This window comes from Echeneis naucrates, chromosome 6 (assembly GCF_900963305.1).
Source record: "Echeneis naucrates chromosome 6, fEcheNa1.1, whole genome shotgun sequence".
NCBI classification, from domain to species: Eukaryota; Metazoa; Chordata; class Actinopteri; order Carangiformes; family Echeneidae; genus Echeneis; species Echeneis naucrates.
The window spans coordinates 14289548-14309896 of record NC_042516.1 but is presented as its reverse complement, the minus strand read 5'-3'; the positions used below and the strand labels follow the sequence as shown (position 1 = coordinate 14309896).

The following is a 20349-nucleotide window of genomic DNA, read 5'->3' as shown; positions in this document are numbered from 1 at the left end:
TGCTATGTTACCGTGCGTACTTAAGGAAGAAACGCAAATAGAAACACTGCTGGGTGTACGGAAAGCGAAATGGAACTAGCCAATGTGTAGGTTACTGGTATGTTATTTATTATATAAAAAAATAATTGAGAATGCATTTGTTCGGCCATTCATTGTCAGCTAGCCTAGCTGTGGGAGAGTAGCCTACGTTAAGTAAACCTCACTGCCGGATCATTTGGACTGCTAGCGAACTGGTTAGCATGCTCGACTGACGAATGGATGACATTATTTTTGACGTATAACGTTACTATTGCTCACCATTCATTTGGAAACGGGCGGAGCGCCTGCGAATGACATATTTGTGCTCCTTGGAAATAATAATAATAATATATGCCCTGGGTTAGTTCCAAGATTTATACGAAAGTCAATGATCCATTCACTGAACACTAAGATATTTTTTCCCGAAAGCCTACACATGACCTGTTATCTCTTGCACGACATGCCCATAAGATAGGCTATAGGGCTACATAATGGTGATTGTTCACATTAAACTGTAGCATATACACAAAAAAATGCAGCAACAAAGCATGGTGTTTATTTACTCATGCAAATTATAAACAAAATCAACAGGCTTGGACTCGGAGCTAAGAAGAAGTGGTCACGTGGGATGCTTGAGCCAATCCCAGGCTCCCTGGGTGATGACGTCATCGTAAATGCGTAATGGTGAAATAGCGCAAATGCATGGGGCAACTCAAGCAGCGCTGTGGCGCAGTGGTAACACTGCCGACCCGCACCTAGAAGGGAAGGGTTCGATTCCTGGCTAGGGATGTAAATGTATGTATATGTTGTAATGTAACCCCGGGGTTAAATGATGTAATGACTGTAAATATCTGTATATGGTGTAAATGTAATAAGTGATGTATTTGTAATGTAAATGAAATGTTGAATATGTATGTATGTAAAGGTTCGATTCCCGGTGTGGGCACCTGAACGTGTCTACGGAGTTAATTGGTTACGAGTATTGGACTGGGCTAATGCAGATACGGCGCCCCCCCCAGGACCTAGGCCGAACCAGACCGGACGGGTGACGGCACCCCTCCAGGAACGGACCGCGACCAGACCGGAGACCGCAGACTAGACCAGTAAAGAAGATTTTTTTTTTTAATGGTATAAAATACACAGCTATTTTAGTGAAAGATAATATTCTAAGCGTCTTACTTGTTTTCTTCCTAATTGTAACCCCCCCACCCCGAACAAATGCTTTGGCCACCGATCCTTCGCTAAGCCCCGCCCCCTTGGTTACTGTTGCTATGCTAGCCTACCCAGAGTTATGCTAGTTTTCTGTTGTCTGAAGTTCGGTAGGAAAATGTCCAGTCAGCATCAGTCTGGTGATCAGAAAGGAAAAGAAAGAAGAATAAGAAAATAAAGGGTTAAGAAATGTTCTATACAAATATTTTTTAAAAAGGTGGTGACGGTGTATTTGGGACGAGAAACTTAGAGCAAGGTAAGAAACAGGGCCGTTAGCTTGTAACGTAAGCTAACTGGCCAGCTCTAATGCTAACGTCCATTAGCCTAGCTTGTATTAAAGCCCGACACAAAACGTTATCTTTGACAGAAACAGCTCAGTTTGGGAGCTCCATCAGAATGGAAGACACGGAGAGGAGAGGCCTCCAGCTGCAGTCAGGTAACAGAGAAAGTGACATGGGGGCAGAGTAGTTTATTTAACTTGTTGGCTTTATTTCCGCACAAAGACCGCAAATTTAGAAGTACGGATCAGACACAACAACACACACAAGGACCGGGACATTACTTGTTGTTTTGTGTGTGTGGCAGACAGACCTGTATTCTGTGATGAGGAGTTGGACCGTGTTTTTGTCAGTGATGTCCACAGAAGACATCCAAACTCTGGCTACAAGCTAATGATTGTTCCAGGTAATAATACGGCCACGATGTAAAATGAAGAATGAGCCGATCGTTATGGAGAAATAATCCAGGTAGGATGAGGATTATACATCGTGGCCATATTCCTAACTGGAACATTTACAGACATGGCCACGATGTATAATCCTCGTCCTACCTCGATTATTTCTCCATAACGATCGGCTCATTCTACATCATATATCTTGGTCGTATTCTTACCTGGTGTGTATCACCCAGCTGTGTTTCTATTTGCGTGTCTTCTTTATGTACGCACGACATTCAGGTACACGGTGCAGAAACGTTTAAAAACAACGGAGGTGTGTGGCTGTTTGGAGCCGTGACACTGACGATCAATGGCGTCCTGCGTCTCAGAGTGCATCACTGCATGCTTTAATGCCGCTTTGTCTGTCACTGCACTGCACTCCTCATACAAACTCTTTAAGGTAGGTATCAGTCCGTGATTAGCGGCAAAAAATGTATAAACCCTCATTTCTAAAACTTAAACTATTTGTGGATGAATTGATTAATAGATCGATAAAACTTCACGGTTATTCAGATATACACAGTAGTGTATAAACAAGGAAAAGCTATTGCCTTAGCTCAGTTAAGTGGAGATGAAGTCGACTTAAAATCTAAAATGTCCAACAAGATGTATGTGGAAAAAAAAGATAAAAGAAAAACTACGTATAAAAGCCAAAAACAAACAACAGCAAATGTGCTTGGGTTTGTTTGTTGTTGTTTTTTAAGCTTTATTGCACATAATGGCATTAAGTTTTAAGGTTAAGGTTTTGCCTCAAGGTATTCAGGAGGTATTTCATCAGTAAATGTTTACTTATGGATTGAATATCTCGCTTCAAAAAAATATTTTCTTCCTTTTCATTCACTGTCTCTCTGCAGGCCCACAGAGCTCCTTCATTAGGCCTTTTCCTGCTCGGGCTTTCTGCTGCACTTTGTGTCTTACAGCCCTCCAGCTCATACCTAACTTCCCTCCAGAGAGATACAGAATGGGCCGGCCAGGTTTTGGCTTCAGCGCTGGTCTCCTTTGATTTCCTGTGGCTCAGTAAAGACCTCAACACCGCACATATTCTCCTGTGTGGCTCTTGCCTGCTGGTAGGGCTGTGTGACTGGCTCTCGGCAGAAGCTCTGACAGTGATGACTTGCTGCCTCGGCCTGTCATGCTTGTCTTGCTGCCTCACGGTGTGTCTTTTCACTAGTAATGCTTTTGGGGCCCTGGCTGGTGTGGCCCTCAGTCTTCCTTTGCTTGTGACTCCACAAGTTGGAACATACACTTTTGTTCCACTCATTTCTCCAACTGCCACTGAGGGGCTAACAAAGTGGCTTTTGACAGGCTCGATGACCTTAGGTTGTTGGGCCTCAAAGAAGGCCCTTGGCAAGTTTCTGTTGGATGTGACAGACCAATGTAACATTGGCATTTAGTAAATCTTCAATATCTTCAAAATTTTTAGCATTTTGGGACAATTGACAGGAGATTTAATATAAGTTTCATCTAGAGCTGAACTCTGTTGATAGACTTGCCAGATGTCAGAAAATTAATGGAAACATATTCATTAATGTATCATTAATGTATCATTAACCTAATAATATTGATATTATTTATAGATATTTTTTAACAATAATTCATAATTGATTAGCTATGCAAGTTGTAATTATCGAACAAAAACACCAACATTAGATTGTCCACAATTGTTAATTCCAGCAGTTGCTGCTATTGTCTCTATCAATAAAATTCTATCAGAGTATGTATCTCATACTGTCATCTTGAAAGTGCCTGTTGGACATTTAGGTCATCCTCTTACATCATCTTTGTGAATATCTGTCGGATTGCTCACTCTCATGCTGAAGTGTATGCAAACATTATTTTGGCAAATAATGTGTCACAGTTGAAAGTTGAAATTATCATTTTTGCAGTTCTTTAAATGCAAAAAATATAACAATTCTGATGATATTTTGGTGGGTCTTACACCATGCAAATGTGTTCCCTTGTAGGGAGAATATGACAAGAGCACTCCACAATGTTGTTTCATTTATCATACACATTTTACTTTATCAAAATTATTGCAAATTGCTATTTGGATACTGCACTTGTCCTGGCTTCAGATTCAATAACATTTCAATAAATTTTTCAGCCCCATTACTGTGCACATCTCTCTCAGTTTACAGTTCTAGTGTTTCCAAAAAGATCCAACTGCCTCGGTCTGCACCCTCAGCAGTACCACTCTTGAAATATCTGCAGTGCTTGAAGCTCTTGGCCCTGCTTTCCCCTCACCATGCCCATTTAATACATATCAATGCACTTTTTTTTATTACTTCCTTGGTTTTTAGTGCCAGTAATGTTTAATGAAGTGGCCTCATCTGTTCAACTCACCAATAAAAGATGTGTATTATTTTGTTTATTTGTAGTGATCTTTCTTACAGAGACCTGTCCTGGACACTGCAGATTGTCTCTCGAGATTTTAGAGTTGTGAACAGCATTCTCAGGATTTTACCGCAGTGTGTGTGTGCAGACATCTGTGGCAAAGACTCAAGACGAAAGTTATGAGTGGTATTTTTAATGTAATCAATCCTTTTTATGCATATTCTATGAGATTCCTGCATATAACTTAACATGGCGTTTCAATGATTGCTTAGCTCATTTGCACCAGTCCAGCCAATTGAAGTCCCTCATCAAATATCCCAATGTTAGAGTAGATCTGAAACATGTGAGCTTGAGGAATTTGGCACATCTCGCTCACTTCTGTGTCAAGCTGCAGGTATCAACATTTACCCCCCACAGCTCAATCCCTCACATTACTCTGACACTCCACCACTGCAGCGGACTGGAAAACTGCAGTGAGCATGCTCGCTGAAGCTGCAGCCTGTGGATGGAGCAAAGTGAGGAAGGAGCAGAAAGGGGAGGTGAGAGGACGGTTGAGAGGGAGCCGCACAGGAGCTGCACACAGTACTGGGATGCTGTTGCACGACTATGAGCAAGAGATGGATGGGAAGATTTGTCATTGACAACATGGATGGACTGCAAAAGGCGAATACAAATGATGTGAATACCAAATTGTGACACTAGTCATCACCTAAGAGGAAAAACTATGACAAGGTAAAGAGGAGAAATCCATCTGCATGGGGGGCTGGTGCGGACAAAAGAAGCCCTGGTGTATTGGGAACAGTATTAACATGTCATTTGATAATGATTAAAATATAAGTCATGATGTAATGTCAAGGTAAAGGATGTTTTTTTTTTCCCTTTTCTTCTGCGTGACAGGCTTGAAGCTAATTTCAAAGGGACCTGTATGGTGTGAAGATGTACGCTTTCTATTCCCTTTTAGTCTACATCTTCTACACTGTCTTTAAGAAGGAGGAAGAAGAAGCCTTGGAAGGGGCATGTGGAGTTTCCTCAGATGTATGTCTAGCCACAATATGTCTATCCTCGGGAGGGGGGTGGGGGTCTTGAGAAAGCATTTCTTGAGAGCATGACCTACTGCATGAAAGTTAAAGGGTTTAGGCTCCCTCACAATAGATATCCACATTGTTGTCATTGCATGTAATTTTTTGCACTGTAAATATTTTGTGAAAATATGAATCTGTCTTCAGGAGCCAAGACCTGTTTCCATGGAAACAGGGAGCAGGAGGAGAGATGGCCACACCCCCAAAACAGGGAAAAAAGCTTGTGCTCAGCTTAATGAATCAAGTGAGTGTTCATATGGAGTATTCATAGGAAAACATAAAAACGTTTATATGACACATGAAATAGGTAGTTTGTACCAACTGGCTGATTAATTTATATGTCCCATTGTTCTTTATTCACATGCTTTCTTGTCATTTAGGTAGCAGCAGTGACAGCGATGAAATGTCCCTGAGTGATGAAGATGAGGAGGATGGCCCTGACATCCCAGCTTGCACTCCATTGGCTGCCTTTTTGTCCTTCAAACAGGAGGCAGAAAGAAGGAGGGCATCACAAGTTCATCTGGAAACATCTGGAAAGGTAGAAAAAATGTCTACTCACAGTTTCCCAAATAGGAGGATGTACAGAGTTGCAAAAGTTTTACATGTTTGTGTGTGTGTATTCTGCCCAGCTGGCAGACTCTCCCCTGGTGGCGGTGATGTCCCACTTGCTGAGTTTTCTGGAGCAGTACTCTCATTTTCAACAACTGCAGCAGCAGGCTGACCAGTACCGGGTCCAGCTGAAGAGACACCGTGTCCAGCACCGCAGACAGATGAAGGCCCTGCGAGCCTCCTACCGCCAACGTCTCAGGGACAAAAGCAGCATCATCAGCAGCCTGGAGGAGGCCATCAGCCAGCAGCAGACCCCCAGCCCACCAAGCAAGGGTGAGGGAGGAAAAGAAAGATCGAAGAGAAGGAGGGGGAGGGTGAAATTAACATGTTAGAATAATGGTTCTACATTTCTAGTGGATTTGAGGAAAATGAAAAACAGAGGTAAAGGTCATAGTTCTGTTTTCATAACGGTGTCGATTGGAGGGTTCTGGAAGGTGCATTGTCAGGACTATTAATACAGAAGGCCCCTCAGATCCTCAGCATAGTATCTATAGGTTATATAATATAGTTGAAAGTAATCTGTGTTCTTACTCAGTTTTCCAGATGCTGTTCATTTCAGTGTCCTATGTTGGGGTTTAACAATCATTGCCTCACATAAGATTAGATTTTTTTTTCTTCTGACAGTTTGTTTAGTCTGTTGTTGATATAAGGTAGGAGGCTGATTAGATTTGTGTGGGTGATGGTTTAAGTCAAGTTGGCAGCAGTGATGTCACAGTGGCCAGGCGAACACTGCACATCTGCGACTGACCTCAAAGCTGTCAGTTCTGGTGTCTGCTGTATCTCACACTGTTGTGCATGTCTCAGTGAAGCTCTAGACAGATCAGGTTCTTGTCCTAGGTCTAACTGATGCTCAGTTTCAGAAAAATATGTCATAATCTATGACAACATACATCATTGTCTGGGTGTGTTTCAAGCAGGTGACCTTGTGCAAACTGACACTCGTTTGTGTGCAGGAACAAAGATAAATGAGTGTGTGGTACTTTAATAGTGAGTCTGTGGCTCTCTGTTGTGAATAAAACATGTGTGTGAGAGCTCTTTTATTCCCTGCAAAATGCACTTACAAGGTTTGGCACGTGCTTGGTGTCACGTGTTCTCGTGTTGGACTAAAATTAGCCCCGGGTCTATGTCCCAGGGTTGCAAGAACATTAGTTTTGTTTGGTTACTGTGACGCAATGTGCTGGGCTAAATGAATCAGTTTTCCTGTGTTGTTCTTGTGATTTTCTATTTATTTATTATTTTTTCATTTTGGGAGGAATTCATATCCCTAGCACCATTTATCCTTTTTATTTACTAATCAGTATTTATTTTTTCAGAAAGAATGGCTATTGACTATTTATTACGAACGTAACTGCAAATCTCAAACAGTGTTTTTTTTTTTTTTTTTAATCTTACAGCTTTGTTTTGCACTGGCAAATATATTCCCTGCATTTTTCAAGCTGCTGTTTTAAAACTTGCAGCGCTATCTCAGTGGCCCTGCTGACTATTACACCCCATAGACTTTACATGTTGGTTGCAGGTAAATTTCTCTCAAAACCCAATTCACAGCTGTAGCCTCTCGCCCATGATTTCTTTTCTCATGTGTCCCCACACCACTGTGACACAGCAAACCTGACATGCCGTGTAAGGAACATTAATATAAAGCCCTTCTATGAAAATCAAAAGTGACAGAGGCTGATAAATTATTGAGGAGGAGGAAAGTGATTAATATGGGTGTGCTGCTAATGTTTCCTTGGAACAAAAGAGGAGGTTTTGCAGGTTATAGAATCTTCTACATGTGAATCTTCTGCACTTGAGACAGACTGCACAGGTCTGTAGGGACACTTGAGGGTGGAAAAACTGCAAACGGCAATACAAACTGAACTGCAGTACACAGTTACTAGATTGTGTGTTATTTGTGGATGGCTGAATCATATTTTCATCATATTTTACAGTTCTTGATGTAGCTGATAAATTAGGATGATGGTGAGGAGGATTCGGATGATGGTTTCTGTTGTTGACTTTCAGGCGAATCCAGCAGTGATGCAGGGGCACAAGTTGGGGTTCATCAGCTGGTGGAGTGTCTGTACGGCTTGCAAGGTGAGAGGAGTAAACTGAGAGGGGAGCTCCGTCTGCTGCATTCACAGCTGGAACAGAAGGAGCGAGACAGACACTCTCGCATTCAGGCCTTTCAACAGCAGGTAGGCAGCTACATATTAATCTTTAACTGCTATCCAAACTCATTAAAGTGAACTTCTTATTACTCCTACATCACTACTTTTAGGTAGTTCTAACTTTAAGTGGCCTTTTTTAGGCTTAATTAATGTCCAAAAGCGTTGCAGCAGAGATGCCATCATGTACAGCTTATGGACACGTGCATTTTCTGTACATACAGAAATATATTCATAAATATGTTATGCTGTTGAGTACCGCGTTATAGTGCACACATGTGGATGTGAATCGTTCATGCGACTATGTAATCTACACTGCATATTGACCAGATATCTATCTCAAGAAACATCCTGCTGAAAAAAATTACAGAATTGCATACCCAACAAATAATAATGGTATGAAAAGAAGTCTCTAATCTTACATCAGGTGTATTTTAGGAAAAATGAAATTGTTCTAATTTCTCGTATAGATTGATGAGCTCAAGAGTTGCATAGAGGAGCGTGAGGAGGAGCTGTCAAGACTGAGAACAGCCGCTGTAAGCACTGCTACTGCTGATTTAATCATTACGTTGTTTTTTTTTTTATTTTGTTTTTCATTCTGAAACTCAGGCTTCTGTTATAATTCCTCAGGGTGCCACTGACTCAGAGAAGCGTGTTCTGTGCCTGTCTGCGGAGAACGAGAGTCTGAAACAAAGCCTGAGCGTCACCCAAGGCCTCCTGCAGCAGCTGTCAGCCATCCCCTCCCAGTCCAGCACCATGCTCATCAAGGTGAGACACACCAGCACAGCAGGGAGCTCACTGATGTGCTACCAAGGCAGCCATTAGCAGCTGCAAACTAAGACACTTATAATTGGCTTTGCTTTGCTAGGAGAACGAGAACCTCCGCAGCAGAGTGCAGCAGCTGGAGATCTCCTTACAACAGCGTGCTGAGCAGCTGTCACAACTGGAGCGACACAGTGAACAGAGTGAGTGGAGGAGAGGAGAGGAGATGAGAAAACGAGAGGACAGAGTGAGGGAGCTGCAGCTGGAGTTGGACAGAGAGAGGGGAAAGGAGCCAGTGGTGAAGGTAACTCTAACACGCAAGTGGTTAGAATATTTAAGAATGCTTTTGAGCGACAACAGCTTTTAGAGAGACCTGGGTTTCATGTTTACTAGCTGAAAACTCATCAGCATTTAATGAGCCTCCTCATTTTTTACAGTGAATTTTCTATTTTCCAGTATGTCACTCAGACTGTGGAGGTGGAATCACCTGCCACTCTCAAACAGCTGAATAAAGCTAGGCAGAGGAATGAGCTTCTGTCCGAAAAGCTGTCCAATCAGAACGAGCGGTGCAAACAGCTGGAGGAGCAAATTCGGAAGTCTGATGAATACAGCTGCAATCTGCAGCACAAGGTAATAAACAGAAACCGCAAAGTGTTAGCGTTAAACCAGTTTTTTGTGCTGTTCTTATCTGTCAGAACTGCTTTGAGCTGCGCGCACACACACACACAGACAAATACTCTGGCAGATTAAGCTAATTTGAAAATTATACTGTAAACAAACATAAATTTACAATGAACAATCACCAGGCTTTTGATTTATATTGTTCATCATGACATTAAATAAATATCCATCAGGCATCTAGGCATTGAGAGGTAAAGAAACTGGCAACAAGTCCAGAAAAAGAAGTCCTCTTGCCATCAACGTTAACTCTGCTTTGAAAAAAACTGAAGAATTGACAAAGTCTACTGGGATGAATAAACCCCACACAGTTTAGATTTCCCCATCAGTGTTGGAACATCACCACCTGGTTCAGTCTCATTGACAGATGAGCTCATTACATAGCTGAGCCTGCACAGATTGGACCAGTCCATCAGACAGAGTGACAAATTGTCGACTGAACCTTTCACAGATTGCAGCGTATGAGCGAGAAATCAGTAAACTGAGAGAGGAATTGCTGAAAGAGATTGGCCACTTGGAGGAGAGGAAGGAGGAAGCTGTAAAGGCAGCTGCCAGCTGCTCAGCAGAACACTTTCAAAACCTGCAGGACCAATTCTTCAGTGAGTTACACACAATTAAATCCCCAAATAAACATGTATTTCTCTATGTACACAAGCGAAAGTAAGTGTCTTTAAAAATTACTTTTTGTCAGGCTTACAGAAGCGTCTGACAGCACTTCCACCAACTTTGCGCACCATGAAGACTGACTACGCCAGTCTGAGGAGCCAAGTTAGAAACTTCTCAGACTTTTATGGAGCAGCTATAAATGATGCAAAAAAACAGGTATGCACTGTTGTTGTTAGGGGATTGAGTCATCCACCCAAATAAACACAAGCATGGAAAATCCAATGATCATGCTTCTGACAGATTTCAGCTGCCATCAGTGAGATGTCCGAAGCCAACAAAGATCTTCTGGAGAAATATAGGAAAGAGGTTGCTCTGCGCAGGAAGTACCATGAACAGCTGGTGGAGCTTAAAGGTATACAAAGAACAACAAAAAAAAAGATTCGCTGCAGAGGACAAAGTGTTTCATTGACTGGGTCCCTCTGTTTCTAGGCAACATCCGTGTGCTGTGTCGTGTGAAGCCCATGCTGAAGGAGGATCAGCATGAGGAGGGCCAGTCTGTGGTGGTGACGACAGACCTCAACAATGAGTCTTCCCTCACTGTCCTCAACAAGGGGAAGGGTCGTATCTTTGAACTGGACAAGGTCTTCCACCCACAGGCCACACAAGAAGAGGTAGTAAAAATGAGCGCTGCAGGAGTATGCAGAACATCCAAACATGATCTTTCTAACCCTTTATTTTCTTCCACCAGGTCTTTCAGGAGATTGAACCTCTTGTGACATCCTGCATTGATGGCTACCATGTTTGCATATTTGCATATGGACAGACTGGCTCTGGAAAAACCTACACCATGGAGGTATTCTCTCTGGTTAACGTTCACCACACTTTGATGTCATAGAAATAAGGTGCAGGCAAAGCACCGTGTATTTATGTATTTTTTTTTTCAGGGCAGTATAGAGAACCCTGGCATCAATCAGCGAGCTCTGAAACACCTCTTCAGTGAGATCGAGGAGAGGAAGGACATGTGGTCTTACACTGTAACTGTCAGTTCTGTGGAGATCTACAACGAGGTGCTAAGGTAAGATAAACATTTCTTTGGATTAGCTTTCAGTCTGTAGTGTTATTTAGAGGTGAAGGACAGTGGCTGTTTTATTGTCTATGTTACATTTTGTTTCTCAGAGACCTGCTGAGTAAGGATGGAGAAAAACTGGACATAAAGATCAACCCGGACGGGACAGGACAGCTGCATGTGCCAGGGCTCAGGATCATAGAAGTCAAAAGCTTCCAGCACATCAAGAAGGTGACATGTTTCTTCATGTGATTATGTCATGTTCACCATTGGAGGAAATCACAATATTAACACTAAATAATCCTGTTTGGGCAGCTTTTAGCCACAGCCAGAAGGAACAGAATCACCTTTGGCACGCAGATGAACCAGCACAGCTCCCGCTCCCATGCTCTGCTCTGCATCACAGTGCAGGGTACTGACCTCGCCACTGGGTCCAAAACCACCGGTGAGACACATGCTAAGGATTCAGTCGTACTCGTGCACATGCAGGGATGGCTGTCTTCATCATTTCAGTCTTTTTTTTTTTTTTTTTTTTACTTTTTTACTTTTCTTCCCTTAGGCAAGCTGAATCTGGTGGACCTTGCTGGCTCGGAGCGAGTATGCAAGTCTGGTGCAGAAGGAGAAAGGCTGAAGGAGGCCCAGAATATTAACCGTTCTCTTCTGGCACTTGGGGATGTAATTCAAGCACTGAGAGCTCGGCAGACTCACATCCCCTTCAGGAACTCCCGCCTTACGTACTTATTACAAGACTCCCTGGGCAAAGGCAGCAAGACTGTGATGGTAGTACAGGTAAGATTACTGAGAACAACTGTATATTTTCAGATTGTTACATTTATATTTATTTTGTTGAGACTTGTTTTGTTTCAATTTTCTGCGAAAGGTGTCGGCTTTGGAGAGTAATGTGGGAGAGACGTTGTGCTCACTGAAGTTTGCTCAGAGGGTGTGCAAGGTGGAACTGGGCCCTGCAGCCAGGAAGATTGAATCTGGTGGAGGGCAGTGCGATTAAATTGGATTAAATTCAGCAGGGAACCATGACTGTAGCCATCAGATTATCAGCAACCCTACCAATGAATCAGAGCTACAGCTTCAACAAGATCAACAGCAATGCTGCTCAAGGGCTAAACCTGTGGAGGTCTGTGTGGCTCACAAATGGCTACCTGTGATGGAGGTTAAACACTGAGGATATTGGCCATTTTCTGCTCCTGACAAATGAAAACCCTTTATCGCTATATAATCTGCATGCAGTGCCAAAACAACCACAGCTTGCCTACAGTGTAAGATTTGATGCTTCCTTGAAATACAAAATATTGGTTTCTTTGTATTTAACACCAAAATCCAGGATATACCATATCTTCAGTGATCATCAGTGTTTAAAGCTGCATCACGTCCACACTAGTTTAGTAAGCTTCCAGTGCCACAATATCAACACCTCTGTTCTAGCAGTATTGATCATCTTGCTATAAGTGTTTGTAGTTTCTGATTTGTCTCCAGTGTTACATACTTTGAAGATGTGTAGTTAGTTTTGTAGCTCATGTAAGGGCATTTCAGTGACAGTTCAATCACATATTTGTGTAGATTTTGTGAAATTAGGAAAAGCTCTGATTGAACCCTTTGTTTCTCTGTCGAGACTTGATAATTTGCCTTTTGAGAAAAAGAAGAAAGCTGTTGGAAGGGAGATTGTGGCCTTTGTACTAGAGTGGGATGGTGAACTGTGCAATATCCTCCTTATTGGGGATGCAGTTTAGGCCTATGTGGACAGATGATGCACTTTATTGAATGGAGCGAATAAGATCAGAACAGGTATTTTGGTGCTTGCAATATATATCACTTGCGATCATCATACTAAAAAAAGCTTATTGTTGCCTGTTCATTGTTCATCTATTTGTCACCCACTGGATCAAAACTTACTTGGTTCATGTTTAGCAAGACATCAATGTTAAAGTAACTACCATCGGGGGTCACTTGTGATTAGTCATGTTTTCAGATAATTTTCTGAATAAACATAGTGTATTTAAAAAGGGTCTTTCGTCTTAATGGATTCTAAGTAATGGGAAAACATTTTTCACACAGTAGGGGCTTCATTACCAGTCGATCGGCAGTATGATGCTAAAATGGTTATTTAAATATAAATTTGTATGTTTTAAATTGATTTCAGACAAATTGTGCTACATCACTATTCATATCCATCCATACTTTCAATTGGAAGAGAAAATAAACAGAAACCATCAGGTATTTGAAAAATTCACATAATTTTACTTGAAAAAAATAAAAAACTGAGACCCAAAAATGTATTACATTGAAAAATCCACATATACAGAATGTTCTTATAATGTTTATATGTAATAATACAGAGAAACTAGGTTGGAATTATACATGAAGGTCTAACAAGATAAGCGTACTCCCTTGCAGCATCATCGGTGTCATTTTCCATTCATTTTCTTTAGTCCTCTTTTTACGACTTGGATTCAGTCTGAGTCTCCCTCCTCCGTACCTACTGCTGCCACAGCTCCTGCCAGCTCCTCCTCACTGCCTCGCAGACGATCCCCTGGGCCAGCACAGAGTGACTCATTCAGTGCATCCTTACATGATGAGTTGACAACATGTACCATTTCAACTAGAGTATCCCTGTCTGTCAACAGAATAGCCCTGTTTGATGGGAAACTCTCAGATGCACTGACACCAAACTAAATAGGTGTGACTGCCCACCACTATAATCTGTATAATAAAAGTAACTGACATGAAAATCCAACTAGGTTATTAAGTTAAGAAAAAGAACATAGCAACCTTAATGCTTTATTCATGTAAATAAAGCCAACGAGTGTGAACATGACAGACAGAGAAGACCGCCCATCACAGTTAATCCTGTTTTGTAATCCCCTGGAAATTGGTGCTTATTTATAGAATATGGTTCATACATCAGTGTAGGAATAAGACTGTTGGTGTCATCAGGCAGATTTAAGCCCCCTGAGGAGCCTGGAACCCGCAAAGCAATTAGCCTAATAATTCACATCAAGCTGAGACACAGCAGTCTCTGCGATGTCAGGAAAATTCAAAGATAAATCAAAGATAAAACATAAATACTAACTGATGAGCTCAGCGATGGCTCTCTGTGTTCTCCTCTCCAACTTCTCCAGTTTCTTTGCCACGTCACGCTTCAGATCCCTTGATACAAAATCACAATGAAATAAAGGAAATCTGCTATAAATTGTTTGATCACACTGACATTTGGAGCAACACTGAGTCAATTTCAAAAAGGTCTTACCAGTCTGGTTTTCTTGGGGCGAGGTTTGCCAAGTCCTGAGGAAGGAAATCAACTTAATACAACAACTGCTGATGCAACAACTGAAATTAAATTTTACACTGAAAGGATTACTCACCACTTCTTCAATGATGGGCTCTGGATTGGCTGCCTCCAACTGGTCTTTGACTTTATCTTCCACTGAAACCAAGAAAGGCGGCCATCAATAATAAATCATTTAGGATAACATGAGTCTGTGAGCACCACTGAGGCAATGCCATACAAGTAGCTGACCAAGGACTATGTCTCTCCAGGAGGCCACATAAATGTTGTATGATGTTAGTAAGTTTTTTTTCAACACTTGTTTGTGTAAAAAGAAATCTCACCTGATGCTGGTTTGGCTTTGGGTACCTGCCTCTCCTTCAGCTCTTCATCCTCTGGGGTGTAATTCCTCAGCTTCAGTTCTCTGTCAAAAGAAAAACAGAGTTAAGTGAGTAACAACACATTATCATCTCTCTCATTCCAGTTGCCAACTTTTATGATAGTCCAGGAGGTGGCAGCGCAGACAAATATATTCCACCCTTAGATCAAGGCGCATAAAAGACCATCTGTAAGCCCTGCACAGCTGCACATCTAATAGCTAGAGGAGGTCGGGGATAATGTCCTTCTTTATTCCTATGACCACGTCTGATTAACATGTTCCACCTGCTCCTGGGCACAAACTTGAGGAGAGGAGCTCACAGCTGTGGAATGCTTTCCCTCTTTTTCCCTTCGTCACGTCTTTACGCAGAGGAATTCTTGGCAAGCCATGACTGTCATCTCCACAGATTATAAATGAAATCTAGAGGTAGAGGTAAACCATTGTCCGACAAATGTAGACCAATAAAGTTATCAGCTGCTTGGAGCTTAACATTTCTGATGAACCCTGAGAGTCCACATGGTTGAGACATTCATCACCCCTCCTGCTGCCATTGGACAGACCAGTGCCTTGTATGGGAATGGGCAGGAATGCTAGTCATGTTCTGCTTGTGGTTGACTGAGGTCCTCTCTTATTTCACACACAGCTCTTTCCACCTGTCTCCTGAATATCTCCCAGAGATGCTGTTCTAATGGGGAGGGTTTTTTTTATTCAGTCTATCTCACAAATAAATGTATTTATTGCCCCTGAAAATGGGCACGTGAAAGACAATCTTCTTTTTGACACCTCTACAATCAAATGTAAAAAAATGCTCTTCATTATCCAAAAATGTATTAAAAAAAAAATAGTATGAGGTTGGTGCTTGTGTAAATGCATTCTTGATTAAAAATGATTTATAAATTGTAGAAAAATCCAATATTTGGCTTGAAGGAAGAAAAGATAAGGAAAATGGACACAGGTCCTCTAACGAGCAAGTTGTGATGCAAACTATGATTGTAACACAAAGGTCAAAGGGGTTGCCATAAACATGAAGATGCATTATATGAAAGGTGGCAAAAGGTTGCAGAAGTCACCAGCGTCATTTGGGCGCTATGCAAACTTAATGCTGTCATTTGAATTAGTAAATGTCAAGATATTTTGTACACTAAGGCACACAGATAATGAATAACATCACTACTTTAAAAGCCAGATAGGGACAAAAAAACTGAATAAACAGACTGGATGTGCTCTGTCAAGGTTTTACATTAAACCTCTTAACTTAATTTGCACAAACCTCTAAAGTGTGTTTACTCATTTCCATTTCAAGGACATCGTAGCATCAAAGAGCCAGTGATAAATTCAGAGCACTGACCCAAGTGTGGACCTGTAAAAAATGTTTTCATGAACGACTGAGGAGGTCCAGCAGAGTGTTCAAATGTTTATAATGGTATTAAGGTACAAATTTCATTTACCGGGCAACACGCGGGCATAGTGGTTAGCACTGTTGCCCCACAACAAGAAGGTCACAGGTTCAGTTCCTGGGCCTGGGGCCTTTCTGTGCGGAATTTTCATGCCCGTAGTCTGAGTTGTTCATCTCTGTCTGTCTCTGTGTGTTGGCCCTGTGATGGACTGGCGTCCTTTCCAGGGTGTACCTAGCCCTTGCCCAATGTGAGCTGGGATTGGCACTAGCAACCACCACGACCCAGAAACGGTAAGCAGTACAAGACAGATGAATGAGTGAATTAATAAATCTCATTCATCACTGCAAAAAAAAAAAAAAAAAAAAAAAAAAAAAAACTCCAGAATTTTCATTTACATGAGCCCCTAATGTTGTTATTCAGAGCTTTTTGAAATTCCCTTTGTCTATCTCTATTTCCAACAGTATGAAATCTGCTTAGCTATAGGTGGTAGTGCCCCAAAGAGCAGCAGTTCCAAATCACCAGCGAGATGTGACAGGAAGGCAGCTGGTGCCTTATGTGTAATGTCCTTAAAGGAGTCTCTGAAAACCGGTCAGGACAAACTCAATTTACTTTTTTGACATCTTAAACCTGGGGATCTCCCATTAATGAAAATAAGAATAACTTAAGAACAAACATGCCAGTTGTTTTGTTCTGTCATACCTTAGTTTGGGAATTTGATCTCCCATTAAATTTTAAACACAATTACAATATACATTACACTTGCACCAAGCTAAAGATGTGCTTCACAACTTGGCAAAGCATAGATTAAAAAAAACACTCTGTTAAGCACGGATGTACTCTCTTTTTATGTATAAATCTCTTAATTTGGTGTTATTGTCATTCTCTTGGGAGAGATCTGCCCTGTTGAACTGAAGGAAATACAGACACTCCCTCCCTGTGCCGTCAGAGCACCGTCATTAAATATAAACAATGGAAAAATGGTCCTGTAGGACAGGAAAGATGGCTGGCCTTCCTGTCAACTAGTACACAAAGTTAGTGAGCTGAAAGATATTTAAGCAGCTAATAGCGTGTGGCTGTGTCCCAGCCCAGTGCAAACACTCGTGACTTGCACTAACATGCTGCGTTACAAGAAGGCGGTGTTCAGATACAAGTTAAAGACTGATGTTCTGATAATGAATGACCACCTTCTGTTTGTGCTGCTTAGAAAAATTCAGCTAAAGGAGCAAGTAAGTAGCGTACAATGTGTGAAGACACTTTCAGTATGCAACCATGAAAAATATGAAACATGAAAGGACCTGTGGAGTGGGGCACCAACCTGTGCTTCTCTTCTGCAGGCTCCTCTAATGATGCTTTTTTCTGCTCTGGCTCCCCATCATCCTGCCCTCGGCCCTGTTAGAGAATCATCACACAATCATTAAGTTGATTTTACTCTATTATCACGTTAAAAGCGTCATTTAATCAACGAATTGGCCCAAACTAGCACAAACTAGTTATATATTGTGCCTCACAGAACCACTTAAATAATGAGTACAACTTAAGCATATGTTAGCAGCATTTATATTCTCATTTCATAGTTCGCACTAAAAGTGTGATGGTGAGAGAACACAAAGCCAAAAAAAAAAAAAACAAAAAACCCTGAACCTTGATTATACTGACACTGTCTCACTTCTGAGGTGTAGTTTGTGATTGTGGATCAGGTTGCTGCTCTTATAGTTCTGGGCCAGTTGTTCCAGTAAACAAATGATGAAATAGACAGGCAGAAATCCAGAGTAAAAAACATTGAACTCCACTGAGAAGTTGTAACAAAGAATATCAGACCCCTCCCATCTTGCATTTTCCTGAAGAGGCTTCCTGTTCACCTGCTGGAACAATTGGGAGGGCTGACCAATTCTTCAACTGAGGCACAAAAGGAAAACAACCCCATGCTTCAGGAATGTCAGCAGTCAACTATCAAATATAGCTAGCCAAGCCTATGTGCTTCTGTTCAGTAACAACCTAGTCAAACATGGTCTGGTCTGGTGAACAGCGTGTCCTGTTGTGAGAAGAATCCATGTTCAGAGCTGAAACATTGTAATTGTGGACTAAATGATGCCCTCATACTTCAACAGAGGCAGCAACAGCCCTGGTGAGCAACGGGCAGTGCTAGGGTGTAAAAACCTGCTCTCAGTTAAGACCCAGGGTGTGTGTTGATACTAAAATGTAAAATGGTCCTATTATCATTGACAGATTAGCTCAGAATATGATATTATTTTCATAACAGCTGTGAACTGTTCCACTTGCTTTAAGACTTTTGCTTCCTATTTTTCTGCCATGTTGCTGACCTTCTTTACAGATTCTGACAGTATTTTTCCGCATTTTTTCTGGAACAGATGCTCTCCATCTATTTCCTCTTGTGTTTTGAATAACATTTTCCTCCTCTCAATATAACAAGACTCTTCAGCCAAAATGTTCAGCTTATGACTGAGCAACATAGGACACCATTATTCATTGGTTTCCAGAGGCATTAAATCCATCCTAAAATTAAGTAAACACAGTAAAAAATGGTTTAATAACTATCCTGATCATTTTCCTCCCTTACAAACAGCTGCATCAGCCTGATACATTCCCACTTTGGCTTTAATTTACCATCCTTTCTACAACTGCAGTCAGAGAACAGTCATTTGCTGCATGAAAAATATTTTTTCTGGTTAGTTATTGCTGTTTTCAGCTTCACAAATGTTCCTATTTGAGTTAGGGTTCAAAAAAGGTTTTGAAGGTGCCTTGCTGTGGTTGGGCTTATGTATGAAAACATCTTAGCCATTTAGAGGGAAAAAGATAAAGAGTGTGTTATATTCTTCAGCTGATTAATTGGAATCCTATTAAAAAAAAAAACAAAACTCAAAATGCCTCTCAGTGATCCATTCAATTTCCAGAACCACAGGCACTATAGGAGGCAAAAGATGCATTTCTTTAATTTTCAGTGCATTAGCTCTGTGAAGGAGCTGTGATTCTTGTGTTAACACAGGGTCAGAGCTGCTGTCTGTGTCTGACAGATCTTTAGCACTGGGATATTAAACTAAAGCTCCAGTCCTGGCCTATTCAAATTCTGTTGAGAGACTGGACCTAAAATTCAAACCACCGAGATTAAAATTAACATGTTCAAGTACAGACGTGTTTTCAATGTTGAAAACAAAGTTACCAAGTATTTGGCTTCAAGATCGTGCTAAAGAAACAAAAAAAGGAAGCAAAATGGACGAAGAGCCTCAGAGGAGCAAGTTCTGGTGCAAACTATGATTTAAACAGTGAAACATGAAGATGCATTATTTAAAGGCAAAATGAAAGGAAAAAATCGGAAGTCTGAGCAGAGATACTACCAAATATCAGCAATAAAAGAAGACAACGTTGTGGTGCATGATAACTGAACTTGTTGCTCTCTGGGAGATAAGTGCACAGGTTAGCTTCATGGTTTAGCCTCATAGGAAAACCTGGATAAATAAAATGATAAAAGCAGAATAACAGGATTTTATTTAAATGTAATCTTCACAGTCATCAACATAACAACTATCGCAGGTTAAGACCGCTCTACTGCGTTGATATTACTGAGGTTAGCTCCAAGCTAGGTGGGCTAACGTCACCTTACTAACGGACTGATTTCTACAGATTATGTTGAATCCACGATAAACTAGACACAATCGGACGGGTGACTTACATGAAGCTGTCTTTCTCTCAGTGCCTTTAACCTCTCCTTTCTCTTCAGGGCCTGCTCCTGAAGCGATCCCGTTTTTCGCTCCATGTTTACCGCTGCATGCCGCTCAGATTTCTCAGAGATCCATTAGTGGTCCTGACTGTAGTAAACCGAGCGTCGAGCACATCGATTGCCGTGGCCTGTTGCCTGATCATGTGATAATATTATGTTTTGTTTGACTAATCTAAGAAAATGAATAGATGGTTAGTAATTTTTTTTAGATCAGGACGTTACATCCTTTTTTATGAAAATTTTTAAGCACTAGTTATTTTATGTTGGGGCCTAAACTTTATGCACTGACACATAAATCAAAGTCTGAGTTGATCTAAATTTTAGTAGCTCGTAG

General features: G+C 41.3%; 2 protein-coding genes across 5 annotated transcripts; one reads left to right on the top strand and one right to left on the bottom strand.

The window, feature by feature from the left end:
- Positions 1-1422: 1422 nt before the first annotated feature.
- On the top strand, positions 1423-13287 carry LOC115045364 (kinesin-like protein KIFC3). 3 transcript variants are annotated; one of them, XM_029505008.1, is made up of 23 exons: positions 1423-1483; positions 1595-1663; positions 2183-2342; positions 2797-5008; positions 5174-5311; positions 5503-5599; positions 5736-5893; positions 5985-6237; positions 7969-8141; positions 8582-8647; positions 8742-8879; positions 8980-9177; positions 9330-9503; positions 10003-10150; positions 10243-10373; positions 10458-10569; positions 10647-10828; positions 10906-11010; positions 11102-11232; positions 11334-11454; positions 11539-11668; positions 11783-12012; positions 12104-13287. In XM_029505008.1, the coding sequence occupies exons 5-23, from the start codon at positions 5213-5215 to the stop codon at positions 12227-12229; spliced, it is 2772 nt and encodes a 923-aa protein (XP_029360868.1). In that variant the 5' UTR covers positions 1423-1483; positions 1595-1663; positions 2183-2342; positions 2797-5008; positions 5174-5212; the 3' UTR covers positions 12230-13287. The 3 variants fall into 3 exon arrangements, with proteins under 3 accessions (XP_029360868.1, XP_029360869.1, XP_029360870.1); XM_029505009.1 differs by lacking the exons at positions 1423-1483; positions 1595-1663 and adding an exon at positions 1850-1911; XM_029505010.1 differs by lacking the exons at positions 1423-1483; positions 1595-1663; positions 2183-2342; positions 2797-5008 and having other exon boundaries at positions 5287-5311; positions 5740-5893; positions 12104-13286.
- A 172-nt stretch (positions 13288-13459) lies between these two features.
- ccdc12 (coiled-coil domain containing 12) lies at positions 13460-20234 on the bottom strand. Of its 2 annotated transcripts, none has more exons than XM_029503564.1 (7): positions 19964-20234; positions 17595-17661; positions 14848-14927; positions 14601-14662; positions 14486-14520; positions 14309-14385; positions 13460-13768 (listed from the first exon to the last, which is right to left on the bottom strand). In XM_029503564.1, exons 1-7 carry the CDS (start codon positions 20049-20051, stop codon positions 13689-13691), a joined length of 489 nt encoding a protein of 162 aa, XP_029359424.1. In that variant the 5' UTR covers positions 20052-20234; the 3' UTR covers positions 13460-13688. The 2 variants fall into 2 exon arrangements, with proteins under 2 accessions (XP_029359424.1, XP_029359423.1); XM_029503563.1 differs by having other exon boundaries at positions 17595-17668; positions 19968-20207.
- Positions 20235-20349: the final 115 nt, after the last annotated feature.

Excerpts from the sequence above, each read along its gene's own strand:
- LOC115045364 (XM_029505008.1), top strand. The coding sequence starts at position 5,213 with ATGTACGCTTTCTATTCCCTTTTAGTCTACATCTTCTACACTGTCTTT. Across the intron at positions 5,894-5,984 it reads ATCTGGAAACATCTGGAAAG|CTGGCAGACTCTCCCCTGGT; the intron begins GTAGAAAAAATG and ends TATTCTGCCCAG. Across the intron at positions 12,013-12,103 it reads AGACTGTGATGGTAGTACAG|GTGTCGGCTTTGGAGAGTAA; the intron begins GTAAGATTACTG and ends TTTCTGCGAAAG.
- ccdc12 (XM_029503563.1), bottom strand. The coding sequence starts at position 20,051 with ATGGAGCGAAAAACGGGATCGCTTCAGGAGCAGGCCCTGAAGAGAAAG. Across the intron at positions 14,663-14,847 it reads CAAAGCCAAACCAGCATCAG|TGGAAGATAAAGTCAAAGAC; the intron begins GTGAGATTTCTT and ends TCTTGGTTTCAG. Across the intron at positions 13,769-14,308 it reads AGCCATCGCTGAGCTCATCA|GGGATCGTCTGCGAGGCAGT; the intron begins GTTAGTATTTAT and ends GTGCTGGCCCAG.